Here is a 15,723-nt window from a genome sequence, read left to right as displayed (position 1 = left end):
TTTATGCAGAGCTCTGTGCTCTGAGCTCTTAACATTAATGTGTGCATTCACCCCAGTCACACTTATAACAGCATAACTAGCTGGGATTCAGTAATAATGTATGTGTTATTATGCCATTCAAAGACCGTATCAGGAGATCTGTGTTTTGTGCTGTTAAGTGTTTAATGCATCAGTTTAGTCATTAAGATTTTGCCTTTGAAGGACTGTATCATACTTGCATTTTACTATCGCTAAATGTATATTGCCCCCTAGTGAGTAGACCAGAAACTGCACCATCAACACTCAGCTGAGAATCGGAAATCAATCACTAATAAATAATAAATTACTACGAGTTCTAAACTGTGTGAACTATTAGACCAGTTTTCTGTGGAATATTAACAAACTGCACAGCTGATGAAGAAAGCAGCCCCCTGCAGGGAGAAAGGATGCCTGGGCCTCACTGCTGCTCAGAGTGGAAATGTATGTGTTAATGCATTAAACATAAGCTATTCATTAAACATGTTTTCCCATTATACCCATTATGTATGTGTGTGTGTGTGTGTGGGTGTGTTTGTGTGTGTGTGTACTGAGCATTAAAAACTACCAGGCACAAGAGAAAAAAAAATTAGAGTATGATGTCTTTTGTAACTGGATGCAAAACTACTGACCCGGTTCAAACTGGCACATACGGCACCGAAGCCCTAACCCTTGCTCTAACACCCCTGAAATAACTCTATATTAACCTGTTCAGTAAATGATCCCACCCATCACTTTCAGTGAGTGGTTACTGTGTGACGACTTCCCTGGCAAAGAAACTCACTCTTTCCCAACGGCTATAAATATGTGGAAAGATTTTGTGGCTGTAAACAAAATTAGCTGTTACTCAACCCACTGCTATTGTCTGGAACACTGTAAAACACAATCACTGAGTAAGAGTAACTAATTACAAAGAATAACAGAGTTTCCAGAGGTTGTGTGCTGAATTGAATCGCAGGTCTGTAGGTTGATGTATAAATGTAAAAACCATTAACATTTATGCAACTGCATTTCTGACAGGACGTACTTGTTGAGTCAGTGATCATATTTAGGTTTTTGGCAGCTGAGACTGGGATGTATATTGACTATTTTTGGGTGTGTCAACCAGGGGAGTCATGCTTTGAAGTCATTCTTTACAGACTTTTGTCGTTAATGTTGTGATGCTTAAAGTGAACATAATAAAGGGTTTTAATGATAGCGCGCTGTGAAGACCCTGTCTCCCCTCACATTAAAATCTGCTGTAACACGATTAAGTTTAAAAGTCTGTAATAAATGAAGAAAAACTCACATGTATGTAGTGTCAGGCTCCAGGCAGCGAACGATCATGCTGATGGAGGAGGACAGGAGGCTGGGGACGTCCCCTAACATCACACATGGAGACCTGGCTCCAGATAAGATATCATCCACAAAACTCAAGAGGGTCTCTGTGGCAGACACAACGACAGAAGTTCAGTCTGACTGGGAGGTCAAGGAGAATAACGTGTGTCCACTGTTGGGAAGAAGACAAAGGTCAACTGACCAACATCAAGCTGTGATAAAAAATAACCAAAACCGTGACAATGCAGCATCAATACAGTACACAGATCTATCATTGGCCACAAGAAAACTGCTGCTCGTGATTAGGTGGCGACAGTAGAAGTCCTCAAGCCTCAAGGGACAACTATAACATTCAGAAATTTAAAGAGCTGTACAGCATATTTATGTGTCAGCTAGACAGACAGACAGACAGACAGACAGACAGACAGACAGACAGACAGACAGACAGATAGATAGACAGATAGATAGATAGATAGATAGATAGATAGATAGATAGATAGATAGATAGATAGATAGATAGATAGATAGATAGAAATCACCACCCCTCCACGTTGTGTTCTCGCCTGCTGTCCGGAGGGGTGGTGACACAAGCAGTTATGTTTTCACAGCACACAAGTGATTGATACACAAGTCCGAATGCAGCAAAAGGGAGCCAAATCTGCATGTGTGAAGTTTGCTAAAACGATGCTGCTCTGCTCTCAGGTGCTGCGCTGCTCTGAAGCTCCAGCTCCTCACAGGCAACATGCAAAGTCAGACACACATTCACAGTCTCGTTCACAGCTGAGGTCAATTTGAGGTCAGTACAATTCCCTTCAGGTCACTATAGCAACATGTCTCGGTGTGTTCACCACCAGTGGGGTCAACTGGACTCAATAAAAACATGAGTACAAATTAGGAGACAATAATCCAGATGAACCTGTGTCCTCTCTCCATATCCCAGACCTCCAGGCTTGTGCGGGTCAGGTGACAACAAGGCTTAAATTCTTTTTTATTTTTTATTTTCAAGTCATAAAGACAGTGCTGCCATATAATGGATGGATGAAAAAGCCAATTAGAGTGGCCTGGAACCGTGCTGCCATGTATTTTTGTGGGTGGCCTTCTGGCCAAGAAAACACCGAGAGTACCTAATTTACTTCTAATAAATAACTTATTCAAAGGAGAAGTGTTGCTCTGTGAACACTGTGTGCTGCCATGGCATTTATGGAGTTGATTTAACACCCTTAAAAAAACAACTAAAATAAAAACAACATGAAATACTAAATAAATGGGAAAAAAAGGTTTTCAATCTCTCACTCACTGCTGGAAAAAAAAACTGATGGAAGAGAATCACAGCAATACTTCAGCCCCAGGAGCTGCTGAAGCTGCCAGGTTGTTGGAGGTATAAAGAAGCGAACAATCCTACCCACTATGATATTCCCTCTTCGGCAGAAGCTTCAGAAGTTTGAAGTGGAGCTGTGATGGTCAAAATGTAAATTCCTGGCAATGCCGTCCGACGCCACAAAAGCCGCGTTATCTCTAAAATAGAATGGCTCGCACAAGAACCCAAGACTTTAACCACGTCCAAAACCCACTTTCAGCATGGATGGAGCCAGGAAACAAGGGAGGCGCAAAGATGGAAAAGCTTAAATTTAGATGCTTTGTGACGGCTGAATGCAAAAGTATAGTATGGCTCTAACATGTTCGGGTTTTACCAATCTGCCCATTCTCTGCTGCTTTTTCCTTATGGGGAAAAAGCTGAAGCTAATTCAAGGAGCCTTTGGGTGAGAGGCAGGGTCACCATAAACACATCCAGCTCATCACAGGGCCAACATACAGAGACAAACAACCATTCACCCTCATATTCACACCTGAGGTCAGTTTAGAGTCACTAATCCATCCCCAAGGATTGTGGGAGCAGCCTGAGGATGCAAACTCATAGAAAATGATTCAGACCGCGACCCTTTTTGATGGGAGGTGACGGCGCTAACCACTGCAACAGGCTACTTTTTTAAACAGATAAATAACCTTCACAATAAGATATGTCTGGAGTCCTGTCCTTCATTTGAGGATCCAAGAGAGCGACACCACTGATGTAAACAGCGGTTCTAACTAGCATCGCTGGAGGTAGGACAGCTCCAGCGGGTCCCCGTCACATGACACAACCTCGGGTTCCGTACTGAGCAAAACCTGACACACATCACTGACTGTCGACACACGGTTTCAGAGGAAAACTTTTCTGTCAGCTGGAGTTGCTTACCCGAAACATTCTTAAAGTATGATTAGGCGGAAAAGTCATCGACTGCCAGAAGGCAGATGTGAGTTATGGGATGTCTCACCTTTTGAAGTCTTGCCTGCTCTTGTCAGTTCAGTTGTACAGACCCCCTTAATGTTCCTGTGTGTGTGTGTGAGTTAGTGTTTTTTTGCTGCTCCTTGGCTTCCCAATGTGAAGGACAGGTGCTTCAAAGATGCAAATGCATTTAAAGATGCGGCCATCTATTAAAGTCAAAAAGATTTGGCGAGTGATTTCTTGCAAACGCTCATGAATTAGTCAATATCAATTAAGTCAAACCACCAACCAGGCTAGATCATGTTCTCAACATTTTACAACAGGGGCACTGTCAGGCTGATACTGTATACTACAGGTTGATTTTGCCAGGGCAAATAATTCATTCAACAGGCAACAGTGTCCACTTTTTTATGAAGCTTGTTGTTTGGAATGATTTATCTCCAACACTTAACTCCATAGAGGACATATAGAGGACATGCAATGTTTGACTCAACACTTGACTCAAACGGTATATTTATCTTGTGCTGACCTGATTTGGACCCATACATACGCAGCTGTGAGCTCTGTGGGCTTTCCCCTACAACAGGCATTGTGCAGTATGCTGATTTCAAATCAGGAAAGAGCCTGGAATGATTTGATCTGCCAGGATGACTGAGGAGAAAACTGGGACAACTTCAATTTTCAATCAAACCCTGCTGTATCTAAAAATGCTACCTAGCTATCCTGGCTAGCGCGCTAACCTAACACACATTGATAATTAATAAATAAATAGTAATTGGACCTCAATGCTGATGTGTTGCCTCAATCTGTAACTAACACACTAACACTGAGGACTTCTGACCTGGGCGATTGAAGGTGGGGTGTGTGAGCAGGTGGTGTGTGTTGCCTGTGATGGATTTATTCCTGCCTATCACCCAATGACTTCAGACTCCAGCCTGACAGCACGTGGATGGATGTCAGGACTAAATTAGCGAATACATTACATTAAATACAAAACTACATTCAAAATAATTCCAGACATCAAAGTTATTTAGTCTGAACCAAGAACAAGGCAGTAAATCTTTCCACATCGTGACAGACGGAGAGCTGTATTTTACCCAGTAATAAGGTTATCTCAAATGAAAATTCTAAGGTTATCTGGAACATTTTGATGGTTTCTGTTTTTCTTCTGTTATGGTAACACAAGCCAATCATGAAGGACGCAATGAGCTGAAGTGAGTTGTTGCAAAGATATGCACATGTGTAAACCTAGATGAGGTAAGAATTCAGTTCCGGGCGTATGTGTCCTATCACAGGTGAACCTGTAGGCTGTCTGGGATTTTATCCCCCGGACTGCATCCATGAAAGAACCCAAGCAATCAGACAGATCACCAACTCCTCACCTTCTATCGAGTGCATCTTCTGTAGGGTTAATCCTCATGCCTGTGAGCTTCAGGACTGGGTTCCTTAATAGTTTAATTTAATATCTCATGGGGATTGGAGTGCATTTCTAGAGAGATGTATGATGATGATGGCTGTGAGAAAGATAAATGGATGTCATGCCTCTTCAGGACAAAAACAGGTAGGTTTGTCCACTTCACTGAGGCCAAGCTTGGCCCCCTCAACATTTCTGCTTTCTTTCAGTTCTCCTTCTCTCTTTTGTCCTTTTATTTGTAGTTTCTCTGTTTGCCTCAAGTGAACGTCCCTCCTGGGCAGCTCTCAATGACAACATCTTTAAGTGCTTCTGAGAGTTTTGGATTGTCCATCAGTCTCGTGGCACAAATTTGCTCCCATTTCTCACATCCAACTGTGCATTGACCCGGTTTTCCTGATGTGTGCTGTTGAAACTGAACCCCTGCTGAGAGGGAAATGAAAATACGAACCTGATTTAAAACAGTGTCAAAGTCTCCCATTTGCTATTTTACTGTCAAGTGTCAAAACACGTATCTTTGTGTGCAAAGCTCTTACCAGGGGCAAATTAAAAGGTTGAGTTTCCTATTTACTAGAGGAATAACAAATGGAAAATGATAAAAGCAGAGTGACTCAGAGAGTTACGGAGTGCTATTAGTGAAATGGTGTTCATTTATTCCACAAGCTCGGGCCAGAGAGACTGATTTGCTGCTGCAGTTTAGGCACCAACTAGCGTGTTTGCCAAGACCAAATATAATGACAGTAAACTTTACGTCTACTGTAAGTAAAGTTGGGGCTACAAGCATATCTTGTTGCATGTCAAACGTAAAAGGAGCAAAAGGCCAGATAAATGAGTGCTTTTCTTTATCAAGCATTCCTGATCCAGATGCCAGTACTCCAGGAATAAATAGACCTCATGAGGAAACACTGATTTACATGAATGCTGTCCATCCAAACACTTCATCCAGCACTCCAGAGGGGAATGCAAGCTGCTCCCAGGTTAGCTGGGAGATATCATCCCTCCAGCGTGTCCTGGGCCTTCGCCGGGGCCTCTTTCTAGTAGGACGTGCCTGGAAAACCTCACCTGGGATGTAGTCCAGGAGGCATCCTAATGAGATGTCTGAACCACCTCATCTGGCTCCTCGGGATGTGGAGGAGCAGCGGCTCTAATTTGAGTCCCTCTCAGAAGACCGAGCTCCCGGCCCTCTAAGCCAGAACTCTGACTCTGCATGGAGAAGACTCATTTTGGCAAATTGAGTCTGTTTCTTTCTGTCAGAACCAAACGTGAGAGTGGGAAGTCTACCTTTTCCCCACTCCTACGCTTGTTTTGTGCCACGTTGAAGCACAACTACCCCCCCCCGTCTTCGACCCCCGCTACCTCGCACTCAAATTACCTAAATGAACTGTGTTCAAGCACGGATTCCTCCAATACCCATGTCCTCGCGTTAATAACCAAAATGTGCACGATGCTACGCCATCATTAAAACTGTTGTTTGTTTTTTCCATTTTTTGTTTTTGCAAATATCCACATTTATGGACTATGCGAGACAGAGTTCACAAAGTTCGAATGCAACAACGAGGTTTGGTGCGTTGCGTCACTCTGCTTGTGCATATATGTAAACAGCCGACTGCGCTCAAACACACCTCTTCCAACGGTCCCGTGCTGGGGAAGCATGCTATGCTTAAACACTGTACAGTTGCGCTCATACCAGTTAAACATTCTGTACATTGGGGAAAAGTGTTTCCTAGCATGAGTGCGGCCTTGGGGTTATAAAGTTATTAAGGATTGATTAGACTCCAGAATTTTGCTACATTGAAAATGTGGTGTCCATAAAATCTGAATAATAATTACTGATTGTTTACTACGATCTCAGATAGGAAGAACTACATTCATTGTGTGTTTTGCTTTACTTTGAAAAGGGTCACTGACCCAAAACATTTGACGGACAAAAGTGAAGTAACCTTATTAGAAAATCTGTTTTTCTTGCAAGGCCAAACCAAGGAAGTGACGTTTGATTCAGCCCAGGTCAACCTGCTCAAGGAATTTCATTAACACAAATGCCAGAAACATGAAGCTTTAACAGTTCTGTGCCTGTGCTGTGACTGGTTCCTTAAAATGGTTCTTGATATAAAAGGATGTTTCGGCGACATCCTTCAGGGATCCTAGGTGAGCCTCTATTGTTTCCACTGTCCAGAGGGGTTTGTCTGAGTAACTAGTATGTTTATTTTTGGGACGGTCAGATGTTAAAGTGACACTCAATTCCATCATTTTAAGCTGATATCGGGGTCGAGTGATGTTGTGCCATGATAGTGTCATATGTTTGTGCTGCAGAACCTTCAACCAGAACAGACTGAAGAGATGATTTTCTGTCCAAATGTGGAGAAGAAATGGCTAAATGATGGGCAACATTATCTAAATGACAGTTATATATTAATTATGGATTTATAAAGACTTCTATGATTAAATTATGTGTTCTTTCAACCCCCTATACAGGGGTCAGGATTTGAACTCATGCACGAGTGTGTCTGTGGAATTCGTGTTTACTTCTTTCCCCTGCCGGACATCTGGTCATTTTGATTAAAGTAGTACAAATGTTTATATTTCTGGATGCTTTCAGTCAGGTTCTCCTCAAGTGTCTCCATGTTTCCTCAATGGCTAGCAAGAAATGAAATGTCTTGGAGGTAAGTGTGCAGTTTAAATGCACGGGGACCTGTGCACAGACGCTTTAGAGAGAAACACAGTCTTCAACACAGCGTCTGACTGCTGATTCTCGTCCTGCCTGGACATTACTGTAATGGACATTTTCCTAAAAAAAAGTCGGCGTATTATGTGCAGATTTCATTATTTGACCATATTTATGACAGCTTTATCAGTCGCACTGCAGAACAAGCTATTGTCAGCCATCAGGTATCAACTTAGTTGCGACTGTTTGCAAATGTAACAATAGCATAACTATAAAGTATAAACCCAATTTGTTTACTTTAGAATGACACACTTACATATTCAATAAAAAGTAAAAGGAAAGTGCCAGATATTGGCCAAAATAATGTTATTTTTTATATATATAATTCCAGTGTTTCTGTTAAAGTAAACACTCTTTCCTCGGTTAGTTAGGCTAACTAGTTTATCCTTAAAATAAGTAACGTCAAAATCATATCAGGGAGATGGATTTAATTTCGCTTTTATCATCGGCCAAGTGAGTCAGTATTTGGTAGCTTTGCCCCTTTATTGTTTAACTTGGGTTCAACTTCTGGGTAGCCTTCCACAAGCTTCTCACAGTCAGTTACTGGAAGACAGAAATTGAGTCAGGATCGAAGGCTTTCTGCTTTTTTCCAGTTCTTCCCATAAATTTTCAATTGGATTAAAATCCAAGATTTGTTGGACACTTTGATACCTACACGTTATCTTTAAGGCATTTTTGAGAAGCGTGTTTGGTGAGACAAAATCAGTATCAATCAAAAGCGCCCCGAGGAAGGACTGGTGATGAACCAGTAACAGGGTCATTGGCGGCCCAGCGATGCACATGGGGACGGATGGCTAGCCTAGGTGTTCTGATCCAATGGGTCAGCTACTGGAGCTCAAACTGACAATGAAATTAATGCTGGTTCTGATGGAGAGGTGTCAGAACACACAATGCATCACAGACCAGTTAAGGTGTAAACGCGGACCCCCAGCAGGAACGGGGCGGCGGGGGGGGGTCTCCTGATGGCTGCAGCCTCTCTCACCATGCTCATGCTCCCTGGCACAAGATAAAAAGGTTCAGGAAGGGTTGGAGGAGCACAACAAGTGTAAGGTCTTTGAAATGATACATATCCCCGGGTCAGGGGTCCGTGGCAGCAAAAAGGGGCCCAAATCAATATTAGGCTGGTGAAAGTGTTAGCAGGTGGAAAGGGTGGGTGAGTGCCACCTCACAGGAAGTGCCAAGAGGCGGGAGGAGACGCGAACACTCTGGTGGCTGCTGATGTCGGTGTGTGGTAGGTCGATAAGTGAGTAATATGTTTATCAAATAGGAGCCTTGGACCCTGGAACGAACCTTACCCAGACAGAACAATCAAGGCTGTTAGGTCATCGGACTGATCAAAGCCCAGGGGATGTTTGTTCTCCATCAGGTTGGTGCTCTGACTTAAAGCAGATATCCTATTCATGAAATGTGGACCCATCACCCCCACCCCCGTGTGTGTGTGTGTGTGTGTGTGTGTGTGTGTGTGTGTGTGTGTGTTTCTCTATGAGCTCAGCTTGTGTGCCTGGAGCTTGTTAAACAGAGATTATGGCACAAACAAGCTGTTGTCCGCCCTGGACCTGGAATCCTGGACACTAGTCATTAAAGACTTACATAGCATAACCTTAAAGAGAAGAAAAGAAAAGTCTGGAGTTAGCCAGCTGTCACTGATTATGGATGATGTGCAACAATAACACCACTTAAAAGATTTCTGTTAGAAAATTGGGATATTCTGACATCTGTTTCTGATAATCCCCCGTAAGAGCAGACATTTTTGTTCTTCTGTGCTGTTTTGTCTTCCTTCCACCAATGATCAATAGAACTTTCAGATCATTCCCATAAATGGACGCTCTGTTTCGGGTGTCCTCCTGGAAATTATCACGCAATCTCCTGGGCATTGAAGAAAAAGATATACAAGTCCAGATATTCAGGCATTGTGCGTTTTCCCAGCAACGGGAAACAAATGGCTCATAATGGGTCAACGTGCCCACTGTGGTGCACAACTCATAAACACTTGTTAGATGTGGGAGGTCGAGGGCCAGGATTACAAAGGCAGGAGGCACAAAAAAGAACAGCCTGGACGTGACCACAATTCATACCTGAATCAGAACCGGCACTGAAAACACCATCCTGGCAACAACACTCAAGCAGAAGGTGAACGAATTACCATGAAGAGCAAGAGAGACGGAGCTTCAACACAATGGGGGTGTACAGGTGAGACGAACAGGTGACAATTGCCTCACTTCCAGCAGGGCGAAGCAGAGGAAGGACACAAGCAAAGGTGAAGGAAAGCACAGAATATGCAACACTACGTCAAAATCAGTCCTTACAAACGGCAAGAACCACTCAGACAGACCCTGAAAGCGCCTCGTACAGACCTGGACAGACTCCACAAACCCTCATAGATTCACACAGACACCCATAGACTCCCGCAGTCCATGCCAGACCCTTAAACAACACATCCAACACCTTAAATGAGCAAAAACTCCACTGACGCAAGAATTAATATTAATTCTTAATTAACTGACTCCTTCAGTTCCATTTAAACAGTGATGATAATTATAATATATCAATCATTACTGATTATAATTACTATTCATGATCATTTTATATAATAAAGATATATTTTGATCAGAGCTAAAACAACATCTGATTTATCAACAAGAGGTCATTATTGATCCTGTTATCTCATCCCTATTTATCAGAGTTTGTACAGATTATAAGTAGTGAGAGATTTATAAGTGTGTTCGAAAAGAAAAATAAATATATCTGCTAACCAGACAGGGAGGCAGCCGACTTGAGCATGAAAAAGAGAATCAAAGATGCAGCTCGATCCCTGAGCGCCTCTGCTTCTGTAGACCTACTGTTTCACTTTAAAAGCAGTGGCTCACATGGATCTAATGATCTGTCACCCGTAAGAGCTGCTAGCGTATTAGCATGCCAAACAAGCAGATGGCAGATATGCTTAAACACATCTGTATCTGAGATAACTTTATATGTGACAAGAACCTGTTGGGCGAGATCACTGTTGGTAGAGACTCAGACAGTGCAGAACACTACACACTGTGCTGCCCTACAAGAAAGACAACTGGACCTCTTCTAGTTTTTTAAAGGCGTTTCTCGTCTCATCAAAGAGACATCCTCATTTCTACTACTGTATATGCAATAGAAAAGAAGCTGAAAGTGCACCATTGGTACACACTTTTTATTACCGTAAAAGACAAGACTGTGTAATCTACAAACGATTTACTTGAGCAGTTGCCGTGGTGACATAACTCGGATGTTCAAATGAGCCCTGTGTCATTGATAATTCAGACATGCTAAGGATCTGTCAGCACCTGATATCAGTCAGACGTCACCTGTCACCTTTGGGTTACATCACATTTCCAGGAGATTGCCTCATATGTTGAAGAAAAACAATAAATTGTACAATTTCTGTTTGCGTAAAGCAGGGTTGTCAAAATCCAGTCCTCGAGAGGTTGCAACCCAAGCGGGTTTTCTGACCGACCAGGTAGGTCAGGGGCGTTATCGCTGGGTTCCCAATTGCCTTGGTGATAGCCTCTGGGGATAGAAAACCTGACTGGATTGTTGCCCTCGAGGCCTGGGTTTCAGCACCCCTGGGGTAAAATGTTGAAATGGAAGGAGAAGGGCGTGATGAAGGAAAAGCAGAGCGTGGGGAGCCAGGCGGCCAAAAGGTGATGAGTGTGTTGTACATCACTTTGTGTGAGACCAACTCCCCCGCATGACAGAAGACTGACAGTTCAAATCAGAACCATGTGCTTCTAGTTGACTCTCCAGAACTTTGAAATCTTTGTAATCCTCCTCCTGTCTTTTCTGTTTCCATCTTTCTTTTTCCTCACCTGTCCTCATGGTGGTCCTTTCCTCCTCTCTGCAGCCATCACCCTGAGCTCTACGCCTAGCCCGTGACCCCAGTTCCATATGTTCCTAACGGTCACACTCCAAAGCAATCGTGCTAAAGCACAAATAGCTCTTTATTTTTAAAGCCTTCTGAATTCTTGCTCCAGCCAATAGGAGCTAAGAACTTTCTGTCACCTAAACAATGTTTTTCAAGGTTGTTTTTTTTAATACCAACGCACCTTCCAGTGAGGAAGCAGGGCCTGGGGACCTGGGGACAGGCTCTCGTATCTCTGGGGCTGAAGTTGCCGAGGTAGTCAAAAAACTCCTCAGTTCCTTAAGGCTCTGCATGTTGTAGGGCTGTCGTGGTTGATTCGACTCTGCAACTTTGCGTGGACATCGGGGCCGGTGCCGCTGGATTGGCAGACCGGGGTGGTAGTCCCTCTTTTTAAGGGGGACCGGAGGGTGTGTTCCAACTATAGGGGGATCACACTCCTCAGTCTCCCTGGTAATTTAGGGGTACTGGAGAGGAGGGTCCGCCTCATAGTCCAACCTCGGATTCAGGTGGAGCAATGTGGTTTTCGTCCTGGGCGTGGAACGGTGGACCAGCTCTACCCCCTCAGCAGGGTCTTTGAGGGTGCATGGGAGTTTGCCCAGCTAGTCCACATGTGTTTTGTGGACTTGGAGAAGGCATTCGACTGTGTCCCTCGGGGGGTCCTGTTCCGGGACCTCCGAGTGTATGGGGTGCCGGGTCCCCTGATACGGGCCGTCCGCTCCCTGTACGATCGGTGCCAGAGTTTGGTCTGCATTGCTGGCAGTAAGTCGAACCCGTTTCCGGTGAAGGGTTGGTCTCTGCCAGGGCTGCCCTTTGTCACCGATTCTGGTCATAACTTTTATGGACAGAATTTCTAGGTGCAGTCATGGTGTTGAGGGGGTCCAGTTTGGTGACCTCAGGATCGGGTCTCTGCTCTTTGCAGATGATGTGGTCCTGTTGGTGTCATCGGCCCGTGACCTCCAACGATCACTGGATCGGTTCGTGCCGCATGTGAAGCGGCTGGGATGAGAATCAGCATCTCCAAATCCGAGGCCATGGTTCTCAACCGGAAAAAGGTGGAGTGCCTTCTCCGGGTCAAGGAGGAGATCCTGCCCCGAGTAGAGGGGTTCAAGTACCTCGGGGTCTTGTTCACAGATGAGGGAAGAATGGAGCAGGAGACCGACAGGCGGATCGGTGCGGTGTCAGCCGTAATGCGGACTCTGCACCGGTCCGTAGTGGTGAAGAGAGAGCTGAGCCAAAAGGCGAAGCTCTCGATTTACCGGTCGATCTTCGTTCCTACCCTCACCCATGGTCATGAGCTCTGGGTAATAACCGAAAAAACAAGATCACGGGTACAAGCGGCTGAAATGAGCTTCCTCTGTAGGGTGGCTGGGCTCTCCTTTAGAGATAGGGTGAGAAGCTCTGCCATCTGAGAGGAGCTCGGAGTAGAGCCGCTGCTCCTCCGCGTTGAGAGGAGCCAGATGAGGTGGCTTGGGCATCTAGTTAGGATGCCCCCTGGACGCCTCTCTGGTGAGGTGTTCAGGACATGTCCCTCCGGTAGGAGGCCCCCGGGAAGACCCAGGACACGTTGGAGAGACTATGTCTCTCGACTGGTCTAGGAACGCCTGGGGATGCCCCCAGATGAGCTGGAAGAAGTAGGTGGGGAGAGGGACGTCTGGGCTTCTCTTCTTAGGCTGCTGCCCCCGCGACCCGACCGCGGATAAGCGGTAGAGGATGGATGGATGGTTTTTTTTATACTCAGGGGCAGTACAAGTCACATGATCTAATGGAATTAAATGGGAAGTTGTCGTAATTGGCCGATTTCTCTGCTGGTTCACGCGCATCTGTGAACGAGAGGTCTCATTGACTGCCCCCTGGTGGTTGGTTTTACTTAATGTGCAGTTTTACGCTCTTTTAGCTAGTTCTTATCTGAATTGTATCAGACCTACCACAGTGCAGCAGCATGGCAATCTTTTGAACATATGTTGTTGTCCATGCTTATATTCCCATGAGTCACTCAGATTTGAGACATCTGACCTGAGTACAGGACTACCACACATAGCAGTGTTTCCAGTGCAAGCCTGTTTGTCCAAAATTAAAGATGAAATATTACGCAGTGACATTCTGCAGTTTGAAGTGAAGGAACTGGCTGGTAAAGCTCTCGCAGCAACAATCAGCACAACAACAAAGCAATCTCCATGGTGAATAAGTCAAAACAGCTGCTCTGCACTCAGAACACCCTTGAACTCATGTGGAGGTCTTCCTCGGTCCAGGCTGGGCCTGACTCAGTGTGCTGTACCACAGGAGGAAAGACAGTCCAGCAGGAGTCTGTGTAAAGAATCTGCTTTTAGAACATGCGTTCAGTAGGTTACCGGCTGGAAAAATGGCAGCTAACAAAGCAGAATGATTAAACAAATAATCAAACTTGAACTTTAGTGTCAAGTTATCACCTTTCTAAAAAATATTTTTATCAGGATGTTATCGGTTTCAAGAATGCCAGTCTGACTGCTGCAGCTGAAAACAGAGTCAGCGGGTCAGAGCCAGAGTTACAGAGAAGCAAAAATGGTTCAGTTCCTTTGTCTGATCCTGTCAGACAAAGCAGCAGCATATCAAGCTGAGCATTTTAACAAGGCCACACGTGGGACCAGGATCAGCAGCACTGGTCTCAGTCGGGAACATGACCTCTGACACTGGTCACGTGACTGCAGCTGTGAACAGCAGAAATGAAGATGGATCTCAGGGGAGGGAGAGATGCCGCTCCTGTGGATGCTTCCATTATTGTCTGCTTTTAGTGCAAGTAATGGCAATCAAACAATTGAGGCCATGAAATATATAGAAGAAAGACTGAGAAACACAGCAAGATCTTTTATACATTTAAATGTATATGTGGTCGGGCAAAGGTAAAGGTGTTGAGCGGATGTAGAATGTAAAGCCATGTCAGAATACCTTGCTGATGAGATTCAGACCTGCAATATGATGAAACTCCTCTTTAGTTTGCAGCAGAATTTCTTCAAGCTGGTGCACCAGACAAACCAGCTCAGGCTCGTGTCACCAGATGGTGCATACAAACTGCAAATTTAGGCCCAGTGCGAGCATAAATACAGGACAGTGTCCAACGGCTGCTGCACAAACCAAAGCCAACAACAGGCACATCTACCTGCCCCCAGAAGACTGAAGGAAAAGAGCTTCATTTGGTTACTGCGCGTAAACCTGGAGGTCAACCAGTCACCGCAGGTTCTGGTCAAACTGATGTTTGTGTATTTGTCCACTAGATGGCAATACGAGCGCAATGTAACATTATTGAGCTTTATAACTCTTTCTGCCTGTTTTAATGTAAATTAAGAAAACATAGTCAGATGAGAGCCTCAAGCCCACCAACTCTGAAAATTACAGAAAAGCAATCACGCGTAATTTATTAATTTATGTCCAAACAATTATTGCTGGAAAACAAGGCTGATGTGATTTGAATGTAGCCACACCGCCATCTATTGGTAAGAGGAGGTAAACACCACTTTCACTGATGGAGAACGTGTTCATCCGGGATGTATAAATACCAAAATATATCGTAAGGTGAACATTTTTTTTAAATTAATAAAACATTGTTTCCACCTTCCTGACTCACACTGGTCAAATCTAAAGGAAAGTCCTGGCCTACCTGTCTCCACTTTGGAGTGGTCGCTGCGTTCCGTCACCTTCTCTTGGCTGATCAGGTAATCGACGATCTTCACACCGATCGGTGGCTGAGTGTGGTTCCATTCCATGATAACCAGTGAGCTGCTGGGCTCGTAGGTGTAGGAAAGTCTCAACCTGATGGAGATGAACAAGTGAGAAGATAATCTCTAATCATGTGTCAAAGGTCTGTACAAAACTGGAAAGCTTTTGTATGCAGTCTATAGGACCACGCAGGTTGACATGAACATGACATAAACACGCTCATTGACTCTGACATAAACTTTTAACTTCAGGTAGTAGTCACATTGCTCACTGCATCAGCAACAAACTACTGCAATATCTTAGTTACATTTTTACATTTTCAGTATTTTTTAAGGGGTGCTAAAAAGATTGATCAGATCAGATCATTTAAGAGGAGACATGAATGAAGCCTTGAGTAATGATGCTTTGTGGTT

The 15,723-nt window shown here is 44.3% G+C and overlaps 1 protein-coding gene across 3 annotated transcripts in view; it reads right to left on the bottom strand.

Annotated features, from left to right (window-relative positions):
• astn1 (astrotactin 1) overlaps positions 1-15,723 on the bottom strand; it is a 254,474-nt gene that overhangs the window by 14,214 nt on the left and 224,537 nt on the right. For all 3 annotated transcript variants that reach the window (XM_029830837.1, XM_029830838.1, XM_029830836.1), the window contains 2 exons: positions 15,252-15,403; positions 1,304-1,439 (listed from right to left, as the gene is read on the bottom strand). In XM_029830837.1, coding sequence (XP_029686697.1) covers positions 1,304-1,439; positions 15,252-15,403 — 288 coding nt within the window. The remainder of the gene's footprint in view (positions 1-1,303; positions 1,440-15,251; positions 15,404-15,723) is intronic.

Source organism: Takifugu rubripes, chromosome 22 (assembly GCF_901000725.2).
Source record: "Takifugu rubripes chromosome 22, fTakRub1.2, whole genome shotgun sequence".
NCBI lineage: Eukaryota > Metazoa > Chordata > Actinopteri > Tetraodontiformes > Tetraodontidae > Takifugu > Takifugu rubripes.
This window is presented reverse-complemented; position numbering and strand designations above follow the sequence as displayed.